Genomic DNA, 15,049 nt, shown 5'->3' with positions numbered 1-15,049 from the left:
CCCCTGAAATAATGAGTAGCCTTTTAACTGACTTCATTTGGGGAACACATAATTTAGGTTTGGAAACTCTAATTTCACCAGGGTAATCTATAAATAGATGCCTCCTCCAACTTCTTCAATAAAGGGCAAGAAATGTAATTTTACAGCAATATTAATCGTGGACCAAGCCCAGATTTTAAAAGTAGAATAATAATTTGGCTGCTTCTGCTTTGCTTTCAGCCATGACACTCAGAAAACCACATACTCAAACAGAACCCAAAAGATGTTTAGATTACTCAACCAACACAAGGAATCCTTAGAGGTGCCAGCTGGAAAATGATGAATCTGGCCTCAAAATAATAGTGGATGAAGGTTACAGTTCCTGACACAAAGAAACACACGGGGGGAGGAATTTTGTTTTCTCACTTCTGGCAAACTCACCTATTCCAATAAATGTTTTTTTAAAGTATTATTTTCCCTTTTCCACCTGGGTATCCTTCCCCCACCCCCGCCAAGAGAAACGCTGAGGCGTTTGCCAGCCTGCTGCCGGCTTCCGTTCGGCAGGCTCCAATTCCCTGGTGACAGCAATGGCCGCGCTGTGCGGGAGCGCTGCCCTCAGCCCTCCCCGGCCGGTGCCAGCCGAGGCCGATGAAGGCCGTTCTCCCGGCGTAGCGCCGCTTCGGAACGCGGGCTCGGCGCCCCGGGAGGAGCGGCCGGCCCGCCTGGTGTGAAGCACCGCCCTCCCCACGGTCCCCGTCCCTGCTCCCGCGTCCCGCTGCAGAGTCGCTGGCCGCCGGCAGAGGGCAGGCGCTGCCTGCGCGGATTGCGCGCGGCCGGGCAGCAGCACGCTCTTCGAGAAACTTCCGGAAACAGCCGGGCGGAAGTGACGTCGTGCGTGACGGAGCTTCCTGTTTGCGGCTGAGGTGAGCGGCTGCCGTTGCCGTTGTCCCGGGTTGCTGGCGGGGAAGGTGGTGGCCGCGTTGCGGAGGTGCCGGGGCAGGTGAGTGCGAGGGATTGAGGCCCGAAACTGATCTCATCTCGTTCGGCCGTGTGAGGATGAGGGGGGGAGTGGGGGGGAGGGCGCGCTGGTCCCCGGGCCAGGCCTGGTCTCAGTTTCTGCGCCAGGCCTCGGTTCTTAGCAACAGTGTTGCTGGTAACGGGGCCTCCCGCGCCGCCATGCTGCGCGCTGGAGGACCGGCGGCGGTGTGTTCCCCACAGGGAGACGGGGTGCCGCCTGCCTCCAGATTTTCTCTCTGGCTGTTGGGTAGGTGCGTGGCGGCGGTCCCGGGGCGGCCGGAACGGGGTTCGCGTGGGGAGCGGATGGGGCGGTGGGGATCTTCGGCGCTGAGGGGCGGGCAGAGGGAGCCGCCCCCGGGCGCAGTGGTGGCGTTGGGCTCATCCTGTAACTCGGAGCGGGGAAGACAGAGTTCGGGATCTTCGGGCTAGACGGCCGCAGTTCGGATTTATTTTCAGTTTGCCGCAAGCAGGGAAGACTTAAGGAAAAAAAACTAAGAAAATCGGCGGTTCCATTTTGTAGCGGTTTCAGTTACAAAAAGGTGAGAGAGAGACTCATTTCACTCGTTGCTCTTGAAGGCGTTGAACATACCTGAAAGTCCTGTTCCTCGCAGTGTACTTTTTTGTCATACTTGTATACTGAACAGGATTTTTTCCCCTCCTCCCGATCAGAATTAATTTAGTTAAATTCTGGTTTGCGTTTATTCACAGTAGTCGGCAGTAAGGTTTGATGTGGGAGAATGTGGTACTGGCTGGATGTTTTGAACTTGCAGTTGCCGAGTTCCAAGCTGAGTTGACAATTGTCACGGGCAAGTGAAGATCATAGTTTGTCTTAATTAAGTCTTTGCTGGACTTCTAAAAGGGCAGCAAGTTGGGAATTGAACTTACTTATTACCAGTGTTCCTGTTTGTAGCAACACTTTATGTTGTGTTACAGTTTTGTTGTCAGACTTCTTCATGGCTACTCAAAACCTGTGCTGCAGGCTTGAGCTATTCTAGTGAAGGCATTGGAAAAAATTACTCAAAATACTGAGCAAATCTGTTTTGAGTTCTGATAATGATAAACTACTTGTTTGGTTCTCACTTGGCCACAGTAAAATCGTAGGAAGCTAAATTTATAACAATGCTAATGTGCAAATGATCAAGCTTGTGACATTGCCTTGCCAGTCAGTGATCAAGCCCTGAGTTTTTAGGAAACAAAGCATCAGAAAGTTAGAAGAACAAAGTGTTAACTTGGGGAACAGCTGGAATGAATCAAGGCTCTGCCTCTTCAGGTCTTCTGAGGTTGGCATTACTGCTGTGTGCTGACCTTAATTTTTGTTTACTCTTTGGAGATCCTTGTACTCTAGTACAAGGGGTTTTATGTTCAGCTGATGGTCAAGAGCTTGGTGGTTAAAGTACCATTTAGTTTGCTAGATTGTGTTGTTGGAGAAGACTTGCTTGGACCAGTGAATAAATGCATTTGCAGATGTTGTCTCTGCTTACTTTTTAAAATTTTACTTTGAAACATCTAAAATTCTAATTTTGTTCCTCCTTCTTGGCTCTCAGGCTGCCTTTTCAGAGACATTTTAAAGTGGAAGTTAATTTAGGGTTACACTTTCTTAATCAGACATTGGAGGAGAAATTGACAATTCTAATTTTACTGGCAGTACTGTTTTGACTTCAATGTTAATAATAATTTCTGTATCTCTAGACTTCAAAGTTGTCTTTGTTCTCTATCAGATTTGTATTTTTAACATTTGTGCTTTCTGACTACAGCATATTCTTAACCAGTCCGGCTTTTCTCACTGTTATTTTCTTCTCTCGTTCCTAGTTTTATACAGTTGGCTAATTTCTCTTGACTGGAGTTTGGGAGAAAGCATCCAAGGCTTCACTTTAGTGTAACACAGGATTTTTAGTTTTCCTAAGGAGATATTTCTGAAAAATAATTTAGTAGGAAGAGTAATTTCTATTTCTTTCATTGACTGGAAGTTTTGGAGTACACATGAGAGGAAATAACTTAGTTAAATCATCATCTCAATAATAAGGATATATTAGTTCTGTGTAGTGTTTGGACTGTACTGACAAATACCTCTCTGTGTTTGCTTGTTTGTTTAAAATTGAGAAACTTCCAGAACTCCTGCATCTGTACAGCTGTGCTTAACACATTGTCACAGTTAAGTCTTTGAGTTGAGGTGGGGCAGGTTGAAGATGATGATTGTGTTTTACTGTGAGACTTGAGGCATTGAAGTTCTGTCCTGGAATTGACTGAATTGTCACATCAGCCTGAACGGACTGAGCGCAGCCATGGTGCATCTCAATACTGTGGACTTCCAGACTTGGGCGGACCATTTGTTTCTTTGCCATACAAATAGTGATGTTTTGAAGGGGGTTTATTGGCTTGATTTTCAACTTAGCTGTGGGAGATTTAATATTCTAGTATTTTGCTCCTAAAGTGGGAGGTGCTTCGTTTCTCTAATAGCATTTGTAATGAAGCTTGTCAGCTGTGTTCTGAAAAGATTTTCTGTCAACAGTTTTTCCTTTGTCTGGGTTTATGCAAGAAATGGAAGGATTAGTGAGAAATTATTTAGCCTTGTCAAAACATGTTGGATCTTATATTCAATGATTGTTATTTTCAAGTTAGATTTAAATTAAAACTGTGGTCGATATTTATGGGTTTAAGTTGTGTTTGCTTTGCTTTTCAGTGAAATACTACATTTGAATGAATGTCAAATGTTTCATAAGTTTAAATAAACAAAAGCAGAATAATGTTTCTATTAACTGCTAGGCCAGAAATAATTCATGCATAAGAATTTCTCACCTACAGTTACTAGTTGTGGGTTTAATTTATATTTTCTGCTTGTTCTGAATAAGTACTGAAATCCCACTGATAGTAGTGAGGACTCAGAACTACAAGGGTCTTAAGGCCCATAATAATGTTGAAGCTGTTTGTAGCTACATTGCCCCAGTTTTTGTTAAAGCTTTGCTAATTCTTTTCAGTAGAAGAAATTCTTCTCCATCTTTAAATGTAGTCTGAATCTCTGACAACCTGTCATCATTCTGAAAAAGAAAAAGGCATTTGCTTGAATGTAGCTTTTTTTTTGTGTGTGTGCTGGTTGGCTTAAGTAAAATTATCATGACTCCAGAAACTACTTAAGGAGAAAATGTGTTGAAACTTTAAACAATTTTCTTTTCCCTGAAGGATCATCTTGTTGCATGTGATACTTGGCTGAAACCTTCTGGACTTGATCTTTGCCAGTTGAGGCTTTCACTGTTTGTAACTGTTTAATCAAACAGGGATCATACATTTTTTGAAAGGAGTTAGGAATAGTTTTATTTTGTATGAAAACAGCCTTTTATGGTTAGTTTTAAGAGGGTGCCAGTGTTCCAGATATTTGTATGACACAATTCCAAATTTGGACACCTGAGTTGTGTTTGGAAAAGTGCCCCTTTGGTTTAAGGATAGCTGGTGAATAAGTACCCCTTGATTTAAGGCAAACTCATAAATCAGGTAGATAAGCAGTGGAGTATCAGCCAAGGGTGTGAGGGTAGCCTGTTGTCTGATCTACTTCCTCTTCCAGTTTTTGTTAGGTGCTTCACATTTCTTTCAGAGATTAAATTGTGTTGTGGCTTTGGGGTTTTTTTGGGTGTTTAAAAAAACACGTTGTTCTACTTCCATTTTTAGTAGGTCAATTGTTTTTCAGTGTTTTTTTTTACTTGTTGCCCTCTACAGGCTATCTATGTGCCAGGCAGTAATGCAGACAGGAAGGTCCTGTAGTTCTTGCCACAGTTGCATCTTGGTCTCCACAGGGAGTAGAGCATTGGAGAGGGCTCTTTGTAACTTCTTGCTTTAAAGGGTGAGAAAACCTGATGCAGGTGACTCTTTCTTGGGTTTGGTAGTGTTTTGCTGGTGTGGGTTGTGATATACATATAAAAATTTATTTATTTATTTATTTATTTAGCTGGCACTTCAAGTTCTATTTACAGAACCAGTCAGCCTAGCTGCCTTTTCCCCTGTGAGAACTGCAGCCTCTTCTGTAATCACAATATTAAAATCTACTTGTTTTCTGTGTGAAACAGGATGTTTGGTGCAAAGATGAGATTAAACTAAGCATTTTGGAACGTTCATTTTATTAGATTCATCTCATGAGGATGCTGCATTAATGTAATGAGTATAAACATTGCCATTTAAATAGGTTTTATTAACTTTAATTACATGGTAAAATTACATTTTTCCATGAAACTAATTTCAGGAATCTGTGAAGTTAAACTGACAAATTTTGTAAGCCTAGCTAGGTAGATATTAAAAGTATTGAAGTTTTTAGTATACCTTAGTCAATACCACACTGCGTATGTATCAGTGGGAAGAAAGGTTTAATGTTGATGCACTATTTAAATGTATTTGACAGTCAGATCAATTAATCATAAATTTCTTAGATGTTTTCTCATTTTCTATTTATTGCACTGTACAGGATTAAAGTAGCATTCTCAGACTTCCTCTTACAAATGTTTTCTGGTCTGCATCACGGGTGTTAGTGCTTGCACAGTGGACCTTTGCTGGTATGGCCGAGAGGCTGCTCATGGTCTCAGCTCTGTTGCTTATGGCACATCCCACATGTTGCTAGAACTAAGACCTCTTGTTTGGGATTTGTCAAGGTTTTGGGACTTGTATAGTTGTCTGTGTTGCTCGGTGGTATTAGGCGAAATGCATCAGATTTTTGCCTGAGTGGTGTTCTGCTCTAAAGAGTTGTGCTGTGAGATCTGTCTTTTTTTGGCTAGGGCGTAGAATGACACCAGAAGGCGGTTTCTATAACCAGTACCTGGATGTTAAAGGCAGTGACTTCTTCAAGCCAGTGAGAATTCCATGAGCCACTGGTACAAATGTGTCTTGGAAGCTTTGGCAGGTAGTTACTGCTTTGTGGTTGATCTTCACTTACCTTTCTTTAAAATGGGTAATGTGAAGAGATAGAGGCAAGTAATTCATGGATTGCATTTGAAATCTGCAACTTGTGAGCAAATGAACTTGATCTGAAGACTGAAAAGACTTTTATGTCTCTGAATTTACTGGACCATAAATAATGAAAAGTTTAGCAAAGGTATCTTAGCTATGTAAAAATCAAAAAGGAATACTAGAAAACAGTGTGTATGTATTGCTTAGTATTCTGTGTATGGCTCACAACTATTAATGCTGCTGTAGCCTGGAGTAGGAATGTGAAATTTCATCAGGTCCAGCTGACATACTGCTTTTTGTTATGACTCTTGGAATGTAAAAAGTAATATTTTTTTTAAATCACAGGTTGCAATTCCCAAATATCCTTGAGTGTGTGCATCATCTATTAACATAGCAAAGATGTCTCTGTATTGCTCAGCTGCTGCTGAGTAGCTCAAATACAGGCTCAAGCTGGACTGGGATTCAGAACAGGGTATTTATTCTTCCTGCTGCCAGAAGCAAGCTGTCCTTTACATAAGTTCATAGAAAGCAGGCAAGTACTAGGAATTGGATGGCTGTGCAACTTGACTGGCAGCTTCTGAGAGCTGCATTAATCAGGAATTTGGACCTCTGTCTCCCTCTACCCAGGTGACTGTACTAGTCACTGAGCTTGAGCTCTTCTGGCATCTTTCAGGACTATCCATGCTGCCCCATTGCTTCATGGCCAGAAATAGATAACTTTTTCTGTCTATGCTGACTGCAAAGGTCGCATGCCCCTTGCTGTCTAAATTCCCTCCTGACTGATTTAAGAATTTGTTTGCATACCTTCCTCCATTCCATATTTAGTTAGGGGTACTGCTTTGTCATCCCTGCAGGTTGTGCATCTGATTAAATATCTTTTCTTTCTTTGTCATCTGATCTTATAAAACTTTATAGCTCTGTACATATCTATCTTCTGTAATTTTCTGATGCCTTTTATGTAGCTGAGGTCTTTGCTGCAAAGAGAATTTATGAGCTGGGCTTCAAGATAATTGTGAACTGATCGGGCTTTGGGCTGTGCTGTAGGAGGGAGGTTTTGAGACTGGCCATGCAATCCTATCAGTTGTCTTGAACCAGTATAGGCAGTCAGAGCTTCTGCTTGGTAAGCCAGAACAGAGCTGACTTCTCAAATGGTGACTGAGAAATCTATAAGCTATGGAAACCTTTGATTCATGTAAATGGTTGGATGTTTGATTTGTTCATGTTCATTCCAGAGAAAAGAGTTGAGAGTAGTTGATAGCATCCTGTAAACACAGTGCAATTATGAATGCAAGAAACTGTGGAATTTTGCAAGCAAACATGAAGGCCATGAAATGATTTCTTTAATCTGGAGTTTTGCTTGTTTTTATCTTCTGAGACTTTGAAGTGTTTCTGTGGTTGGGTGTGGGAAGTTAGCTCATGTGGTCTGTCTTCCTTGTGGCTTTGAAAAAAACCAACTATCCCTTCAGTGCCTAATGTGCCTTGCTTGTGTATTTAGAGACCAATTACTTGTCGGTTATGGAATAGGAAGATGATTTTTGTGATGGCATTTTGGTTAGGACAATTGAGTATTTTTGCTTTTCATCTTGCAGGAGGGCATATGGTTTGCTGCTCTGAAACTTTTAGGCAGTTTCACCATGCAGTTTCCTACTAGCCCTAAAAATCTTTTTTTTTAATGGGCAGTTTTCTGTTTTGTTATAAGATGGTCATGGTTGTTTTGTTGAATGAATATTTTAAATACTGCTTTCCTAGGAAGAGTGGAGACAACTCTTTTCTAGTTGCTAGGTTGCTTGGGGTGCTTTTTGCTTTGCTTTTTTTTTTGTATTTATTTCTTTACTTATTGGTGTGTGTGGGGTTTTTTTGTGTTGGTTGTTTTTTCCAACCTTACTGGATGGTTTTGCACCATTTGCTTAAGATGGATAGTAAGTTGCAGATGAATTTTTCCCATGCAAATGTGTGCAGAAAGTTTTTAGCAGTAAGAAAAAAGTTCCTCTGATACTAAAATTGTGGCATTGCAGTTTATGCTTGATGGTAACTAGCAGATAGAAAATAATGATTAATTGGAGAATGAACCCCTACTGTCACTGCAGTGTGTGATTAGAAGAAAGAAAATAAAAGCACCTTGCTTTCTTTGGAGAGCTGCTGACTTGTTTTAATTTCCAGACTTCATATGTGTAGCAAATAAAAATTGTTCAATAACACATCCACAAAACCCAGAATATGCAAGCCCCAGGCATTTCATTGAAACAACTTCTTTGTTCTTGGATGAGTCGCTTTTTATAGTCAGAATAATCTATTAAGATCTGGGCTTGTGGCCTCAGCACTCACTTTTGGTCCCAACTTCAGGCTTCTGTTACGTAGGATATATTGGTACATGTATTGAGTTTGAACTTACAGGCTGCAGCAGTGTTCTTAATGAACAGCTCAAGTGTGTAAGGAAGAAAGTTGAAATCAAAATGACTACCAGTGTGCACAAAGTTCTTTAGGAAAAGATGTGATATATTTTTTTACATATAATTTGTTTTTCCTACCTGCTTATCCTAGCTAAAAGCTTGAGTTTTGAATTCTCACTTTAAAAGATCCGCCTGAGAGAAGGGCTAATGCAAGGCTTGTATTTAAGAAGAAAAGCATATGGAAGAACCCCTTAGCAGTATGGTACCACTTATGTCTTGTGGCTTCCTGCCGTTGGCTGACTGGTTTTAGGCTGGTATCTCTTGCTAGGAGGGGCTCTGACCCTAAACTTGACTCATAACAGGTTCCCCTTGCCCTGATTTCTTTATGTATACTGTATGTTACATATATGCTATTACTCATGAGGACTGCAGGATTTAATAGCATACTTAACCCATTCTAACCTTGCTCCTCACCTATAAATACATAGACCTCTTCTTCTAATTATTGTTTGGGAAACAACAGAACTAGCAAGGCTGGTTGACAGCAAATATTCTGGGATATTTGTAGTCATCTCAAAGTTTACATATTTGAACCCTGCATTTACCATATCAGTGTTGGCATACATATCAGTGTTCATTTTAATGCATGTCTCCTAATTTTGGTCATCCATTTCCACCCACACACCCCTAGTGTGGAGTTTTGTTCGAAGGGCAAAGTCAATAAAAGATCCCTTTAAACTGCTGTACTTTTTTATTTATCATAGAAAGGCTTAGGTTGGAAGGGACATCAGAGATCATCTACACCAAACTCCCCACCATGGGCAGGGACACCTCTCAGCTGTTCAAGGCCTCATCCAACTTGGCCTTGAACGCTCCCAGGGAGGAGGCATACACAGCCTTCCTGGGTAGCCTATTGCAGAGTCTCACTATCCTTTTACCAAAGAATTTCTTCCTAATATCCAGTCTAAATGATTAACTAGATTGCTAATACAGCCCAACTTTTAAAAATGTATAGCTCCTTCAGTGTATTTGCTTCTGTATATGTAGTTTGTAGGCTAGCATAGTAGGATAGCTCTTAAACCGGTTTTGTCATTTGAAGAAATGTGTTTAACCACATCCCTAATTAAAGTTAATTAAGCTTTAACCTGCAGCAGCAATTTAATTTGAAGATGTACCAATTTATTTTAAAAGGCAGTCTCTCTTTAATGTTTATCTTCCAGGATGTTGAAAGATATGTGCAATACTAGTACAATAACTTAATTTCAGAATATTTTACTGGGCTGTATCATGCTTGATTCTTTCAGCATTTATGTGAAAGAACATGAAAATGAGACTTTGCCTAGGCTGAAATGAAAAACACCTAATGATTTGGGAAGGAGAAACAATTTTGCTGAAGTTGTATTCTTGAGGTGTAAGATCAGAAAATGTGACTAATACATTGCTGTATTATTCTAAGCATATTTGGATGACTTTGCCTGCAACGAGTTGATAACTCATCAAAAGGATCAGTGTTGCCTTGTTCATAAAGCTTGAAACAACCAGCAGGAGTGGTAGGATGGAAAGGTGGTTGGGAGTTTCACCAGAATCAAGACTTGTTTCAGTGGTGGGGAGAAGCAGCCTTCCATGAAGAGATGAAATATTTTTGGATTTTTGGGAAAGATTATTTAATCTTAGTGGTCATTTAGTTGAAGTAATGATTAATATAACTGTTCTGTGTAACTGGTTTCTAACATTGACAAGAAACTGTCAAATTCTTACAGGACTCATGTGAAAATTTTGTTCTCTTACACTAAGAAATGAGATGTCTCTGGACTTGAGTTGGTTGGTTGGTTAACCTTGCAATAGGAGCAGTCTTTCCTGGCCGTGTACTTTATGTTGCTAAACACAAAGAAGGTTAATAGTTCAGTCACTTTGACAATATGTGACTTTTCTGGTAAGGTCTGAGTACAGAAACTCTAGGTGGAATTGTAGCTTTCTAAGACCTGCACATACATAGGCTTCTTGAAGGGAGCGCCTCACTGGAAGATGTGTCCCTTGGTTTATTCTTACGTTCTTAATACACGAAATAGGTATCAGAGATGACATAAAGTGAGCATAATGTATGGTTTCTTTAGCATTCAGCATGTATATATCCAAATGGTGATGTACTGTATATAGTCTTCTTAACATACTGATTAAATCTAGATTTTCAGTCTAATTAGTTTCAGAAGTCTGCTCTTTACCTGTGCCTCTGCACTGTGTTTCAGTGGGATTGAAAAAAATCAGTATCAAATCTGTCAGCTCCTACCTGAGTTTTATGAAGTAGCATTATTGGACAAGCTTCATTTACAAGTTCTTGTTGCTACAGGACTTGAAAGGCTCAGCTGTCACTAGCAAGACAACTACTGAACATGGTGGATTACTACGAAGTTCTGGGAGTGCAAAAGCATGCCTCAGCAGAAGATATTAAAAAAGCGTGAGTATTACTGGTATATAAGTTGTTTTGTCGTCAGTACTTGGATGAGTAGTAGTCACCTTCTTCAGTGTTCTGAAGAAAAAGCATTTGTTTTCTTTTTACGAAATTGGGAAAAGAATCCTGAATGCTGCTAGAACGGAGATGTCATCAGTTTCTGTGCAAGTGTACCTCCAAACATGATATGGTACAGGCAGGGACAGCTCCTTTTGTGGCTGAATTGCAGTAACTCGTGTTCCTCATTTGCAGAGGTGCTTTTCAAAGCGCAGTATTTGACACTCTGCTTTTTTTATTTTTTGGATACTAGGTCTTTCTTGTAAAATTTCTGCACATACTATTTTGTCAGTTCAAATGTTTAACCTATGGTCTTATATGACTCAGTGTAAACAGCTCCAAATCAGCCCAAGTGCAAGCTTAGCTTTATCCCTTCCCTTGGTTTAACCCCAGCCAGCATCTAAGGACCACACAGCCACTTGCTTATTCCTTCCCCCTCCCAGTGGGATAGGGAACATAATCAAGAAAAAGTGTGTTGAGAACAGTTGAAATGTAATAGTAATGAGAAGGAATGTAAGAAAGAGAGAAGTAAAACCCAAGAATAGACAAATAATGCACAATACAGTTGCTCATCACCTGCTGACTGATGCCTGAGCACCAATGCACTCATCCTGACCATATATTCTGTGGTATGGAATATCTGTTTGGATGGTTCAGGTCAGCTGTCTTGGTGCCATGCTCCCCCCCAGCTTGCTGTCCACCTGCTTGCTGGCAGATCCTGGGAAACTGAAAAATCCTTAACTCTGGATAAGTGCTACTTAGCAACAACATCAGTGTGTTATCAGCATTGTTCTTGCACAAAATCCAAAATACAGCACTCTAACAGCTGCTGGGAGGGAAATTAACTCTATCTCAGCCAAGACCAGGACATCCCTCTAAGCAGTTACCTAAAATACTTCATTTGAGGGAATTGTGTGCAGATTTAGCAGTCAAGGAAGTTACTGATGTTAGGATGCTGTCACAGTTTGATATCAGGATGCTCTTGGAGTATCTTGGAGCGCTAGAGGGGAAGCCCATAGCAGATATATAACAGAACATTTTTGCGTAGACCAACCACATGCTGATCATCAGAAATGCACAGACATAATCTCAAAACAACTAAAGATCCCCAAGCCCACTTTTTTTTTTTTTTTAATGCTTTGAAAACTTTGAAATACTTTCATCTGTGTCACAAAATCACAGAAGGGACCTCGAAAGATAATCCAGTCCAACCTCCCTGCCAGAGCAGGATCACCTATACCAGGTCACACAGGAAAGCATCCAGATGGGATTTGAATATCTCCAGAGAGGGAGATGCCACAACCCCCTTGGGGAGCCTGTTCCAGAGTTCTGTCACCCTCACAGTGAAAATTCTTTTCCTCATGTTTCCATGGAACTTCCTATGCCTGGCCTGAGTGGCCTAGAACTGGACTCAATACTCCAGATGTGGCCTCCCCAGGCAGAGTAGAGGGAGATAAGAATCTCTCGACCTACTAGCCACTCCCCTTCTAATACACCCCATAATGGCATTGGTCTTCTTGGCTGCAAGAGCACACTGCTGGCTCATGGTCAACTGTCCATCCACTGGGACCCCTAGGTCCTTTTTCCCTTCACTGCTCTCCAACAGGTCAGTCCCCAACCTGTTCTGATACATGGGGTTGTTCTTTCCCAGGTACAAGACTCTATGCTTGCCCTTGTTCAATTTCATTGTTTCTCTCTGCCCAACTTGTTTGAAACATTTTGTATTTATTTATATGGCATGATTCTTACAATCAGAGTAAAATGTCCTTTGTTTTCCTTCCATTTAGGTACCGTAAACTGGCATTAAAATGGCACCCTGATAAAAACCCAGACAATAAAGAGGAGGCAGAACGGCAGTTTAAACAAGTAGCTGAGGCCTACGAAGTTTTGTCAGATGGTAGGTATTTTAAAAGGGTTTTGAAATGCAGGGCTTTGGTCTGGGTATCAGACTGAAAATGGTGATCTGTGATGCCTTAATGGGATGTTGTAACTTTGGTTTACCATCCAACCCAGCTGCTTCCTTTTCAGAACAAAGGAGAGATGAAGAAGCTTTCAGGTGAGACAGAATAAGCAGAAAATTTGAAACAAAAAATTCAAAATCTCTCTAGATGAGTAACCAAACCAGTTTCCTTCCAGAAATTGAAGTCCTGTTTGCCAGGCTCTTTTCAATAGTTCCTGAAGAAATGTCTGTGAATGCCAAGACTGATACTACCTAGGAGGTAAAGCCCATGTTGCTATCAGTATAAGGGAGTTACTGTGTTTATACAGCAAAAATCAGACCAGACAAGCCCTGCATTTTGTACTGCTGGCCGTACTGTAACACTCATCTAGTCCTGACAAAGCCCAAGCATACTGTAAACAGTGCTGAAAATGTGGATTATGTTTGGGTGAATTCTGTGAATTCAGTCAATTGTGATAGCTGAGGAGAGTGTTCATTTTGAGTTGCTCTGAAACAGTTACTTAGCCTGACCCATGTGGTGCAGGAATACAGCTTGTAGTTCACCCGTATCCTTTTGCTGGAAAAGTATCATTATCTTTTGCTTGTGTTCTGGCAAAAGGCCATCTGAATCATAACAAAGTGATTTAAGCTGCTTTGATTATTTTTTTCTCTGTAATTGACTGCAGCTGTCTATATGCTATTTCTGAAGTGTCCTTGATTTCACCTGAGACCAGTGAGCATGGGAAAACTATATTTAAAGCACTAGCAGCATCTAGATTACCTTTCAGAATTTGGCTTGGTTTATCAAGCTGCAGTCTTGTACACCCTCTTTCTTTGGGTTTGATACTTAACTGACATGGGAGAAACAATTTATGGGCAGTTTGCTGTATATTCCTCTTCTGGAGTAATTTAACCTTAAGCAGAATTTGTGAGCAACATAAAAATAGGCTATTGTTTTGGTTGTTACACAGATCTCTTAAATTCTTCAGAAACAGTACACTGCTAGAATTTTAAAACACCACCTGTAAATACTGCTTGGTTTTGGATCTAGATCAATCCTAAGTTACTGGTGTCTTAACAATCATTTTTACAGCAGGGTCATTTCAATCCTGAGCCCTGCTGTTGAGAGGCAGTAATACCTTTCTGCAGACTTAATGAGTTTTTTTGACACCATTACAGGCTTGAATGAAGGCAGATTTTTGGCAGAAGAATAATTTAAAAGGGGTTACATAATTGAAGAACACTGAGATTAGGTGATCACAGAGCACATATCCCTTGTGATTTCAAGAACATTATGTTTTCCAAGATGTGCTTTGGGCTTTGTGAGTCTTCTGGTGGTCTTCACTGTTTCCTGCACCTTCTGATGGTTTGTCTGCCTTAATGTTTTGGTCTTTTTACCTTGATGTGTAGGTTAACCTCTTTTCTTTAATAAAGGGCTTTCTAGAAGGGCTGTGCAGGTAATGTACCACGATTTGCTGGGAGTGTTTGTGTGTGTGTGAACCTACTGCAAGTTTCCATTGTTTGAAGGTGATGACCGGTATAGAAAATTTTAATTCATGTTAGTCAGAGGTATTTCACTTTGCAGCGGCTGTTTGAGGTAACTGCATGTTCTTTCAGTGATGCTATTTAAATATCAAAAGCATCTTTTGCTGAAGAGATTCTGGTGGGAATAGCATGTTAATACACAAGTCTAAAATCAGATGCCCTGACTAGTTTCTGGCTGATAATTCCACAACAGTGCAAGCAAAATAAACCATTTGACTCTTTAAGCTCTTCAGGTTCCTTTCAAGTACCAACACTGCAATTTGATCTTATGTATTAATGTAAGAGAGCAAGCAACTTGAGTCATAGAATCAGTAAGGTTGGAAAAGACCTCAAAGATCATCAAGTCCAACCTGTCACCCAAGACCTCATGATTACTAAACCATGGCACCAAGTGCCACGTCCCATCCCCTGTTGAACACCTCCAGGGATGGTGACTCCACCACCTCCCTGGGCAGCCTATGCCAACGGCTAACAACTCTCTCTGGTGCAGCTTGAGACTGTGTCCTCTTGTCAAGTCCTTCCATAGCACTTTTTTAACATCACTTAATTTTGCTTTATTAAACTAGAAGTAATTATAATTAATTTGAGAGGTTTGGCAGTCACTCATAAAAACAACTGTGTAAAGATGAAGACTACAGTATGTTTTTTAAAGGCAAACTTCCTTGTGAAGTTTGTTCTTACACCAGAATTTTTCCTGATGCAACAGGACCTGAGCTTTTATAACTAAGTGGTAGTAGGTACAAAGTT

The 15,049-nt window shown here is 40.8% G+C and overlaps 1 protein-coding gene across 2 annotated transcripts in view; it reads left to right on the top strand.

Moving 5' to 3' along the window:
• Positions 1-873: 873 nt before the first annotated feature.
• Positions 874-15,049, top strand: part of DNAJB6 (DnaJ heat shock protein family (Hsp40) member B6) — a 57,710-nt gene continuing 43,534 nt past the window's right edge. For both annotated transcript variants that reach the window (XM_054171472.1, XM_054171471.1), the window contains exons 1-3: positions 874-979; positions 10,660-10,767; positions 12,606-12,715. In XM_054171472.1, coding sequence (XP_054027447.1) covers positions 10,703-10,767; positions 12,606-12,715 — 175 coding nt within the window. In that variant the 5' untranslated portion in view covers positions 874-979; positions 10,660-10,702. The remainder of the gene's footprint in view (positions 980-10,659; positions 10,768-12,605; positions 12,716-15,049) is intronic.

Source organism: Dryobates pubescens, chromosome 21 (assembly GCF_014839835.1).
Source record: "Dryobates pubescens isolate bDryPub1 chromosome 21, bDryPub1.pri, whole genome shotgun sequence".
Classification (NCBI taxonomy): domain Eukaryota; kingdom Metazoa; phylum Chordata; class Aves; order Piciformes; family Picidae; genus Dryobates; species Dryobates pubescens.
Note: the sequence above shows the minus strand (reverse complement) of the source record. Positions and strands in the feature narration are given on the sequence as shown.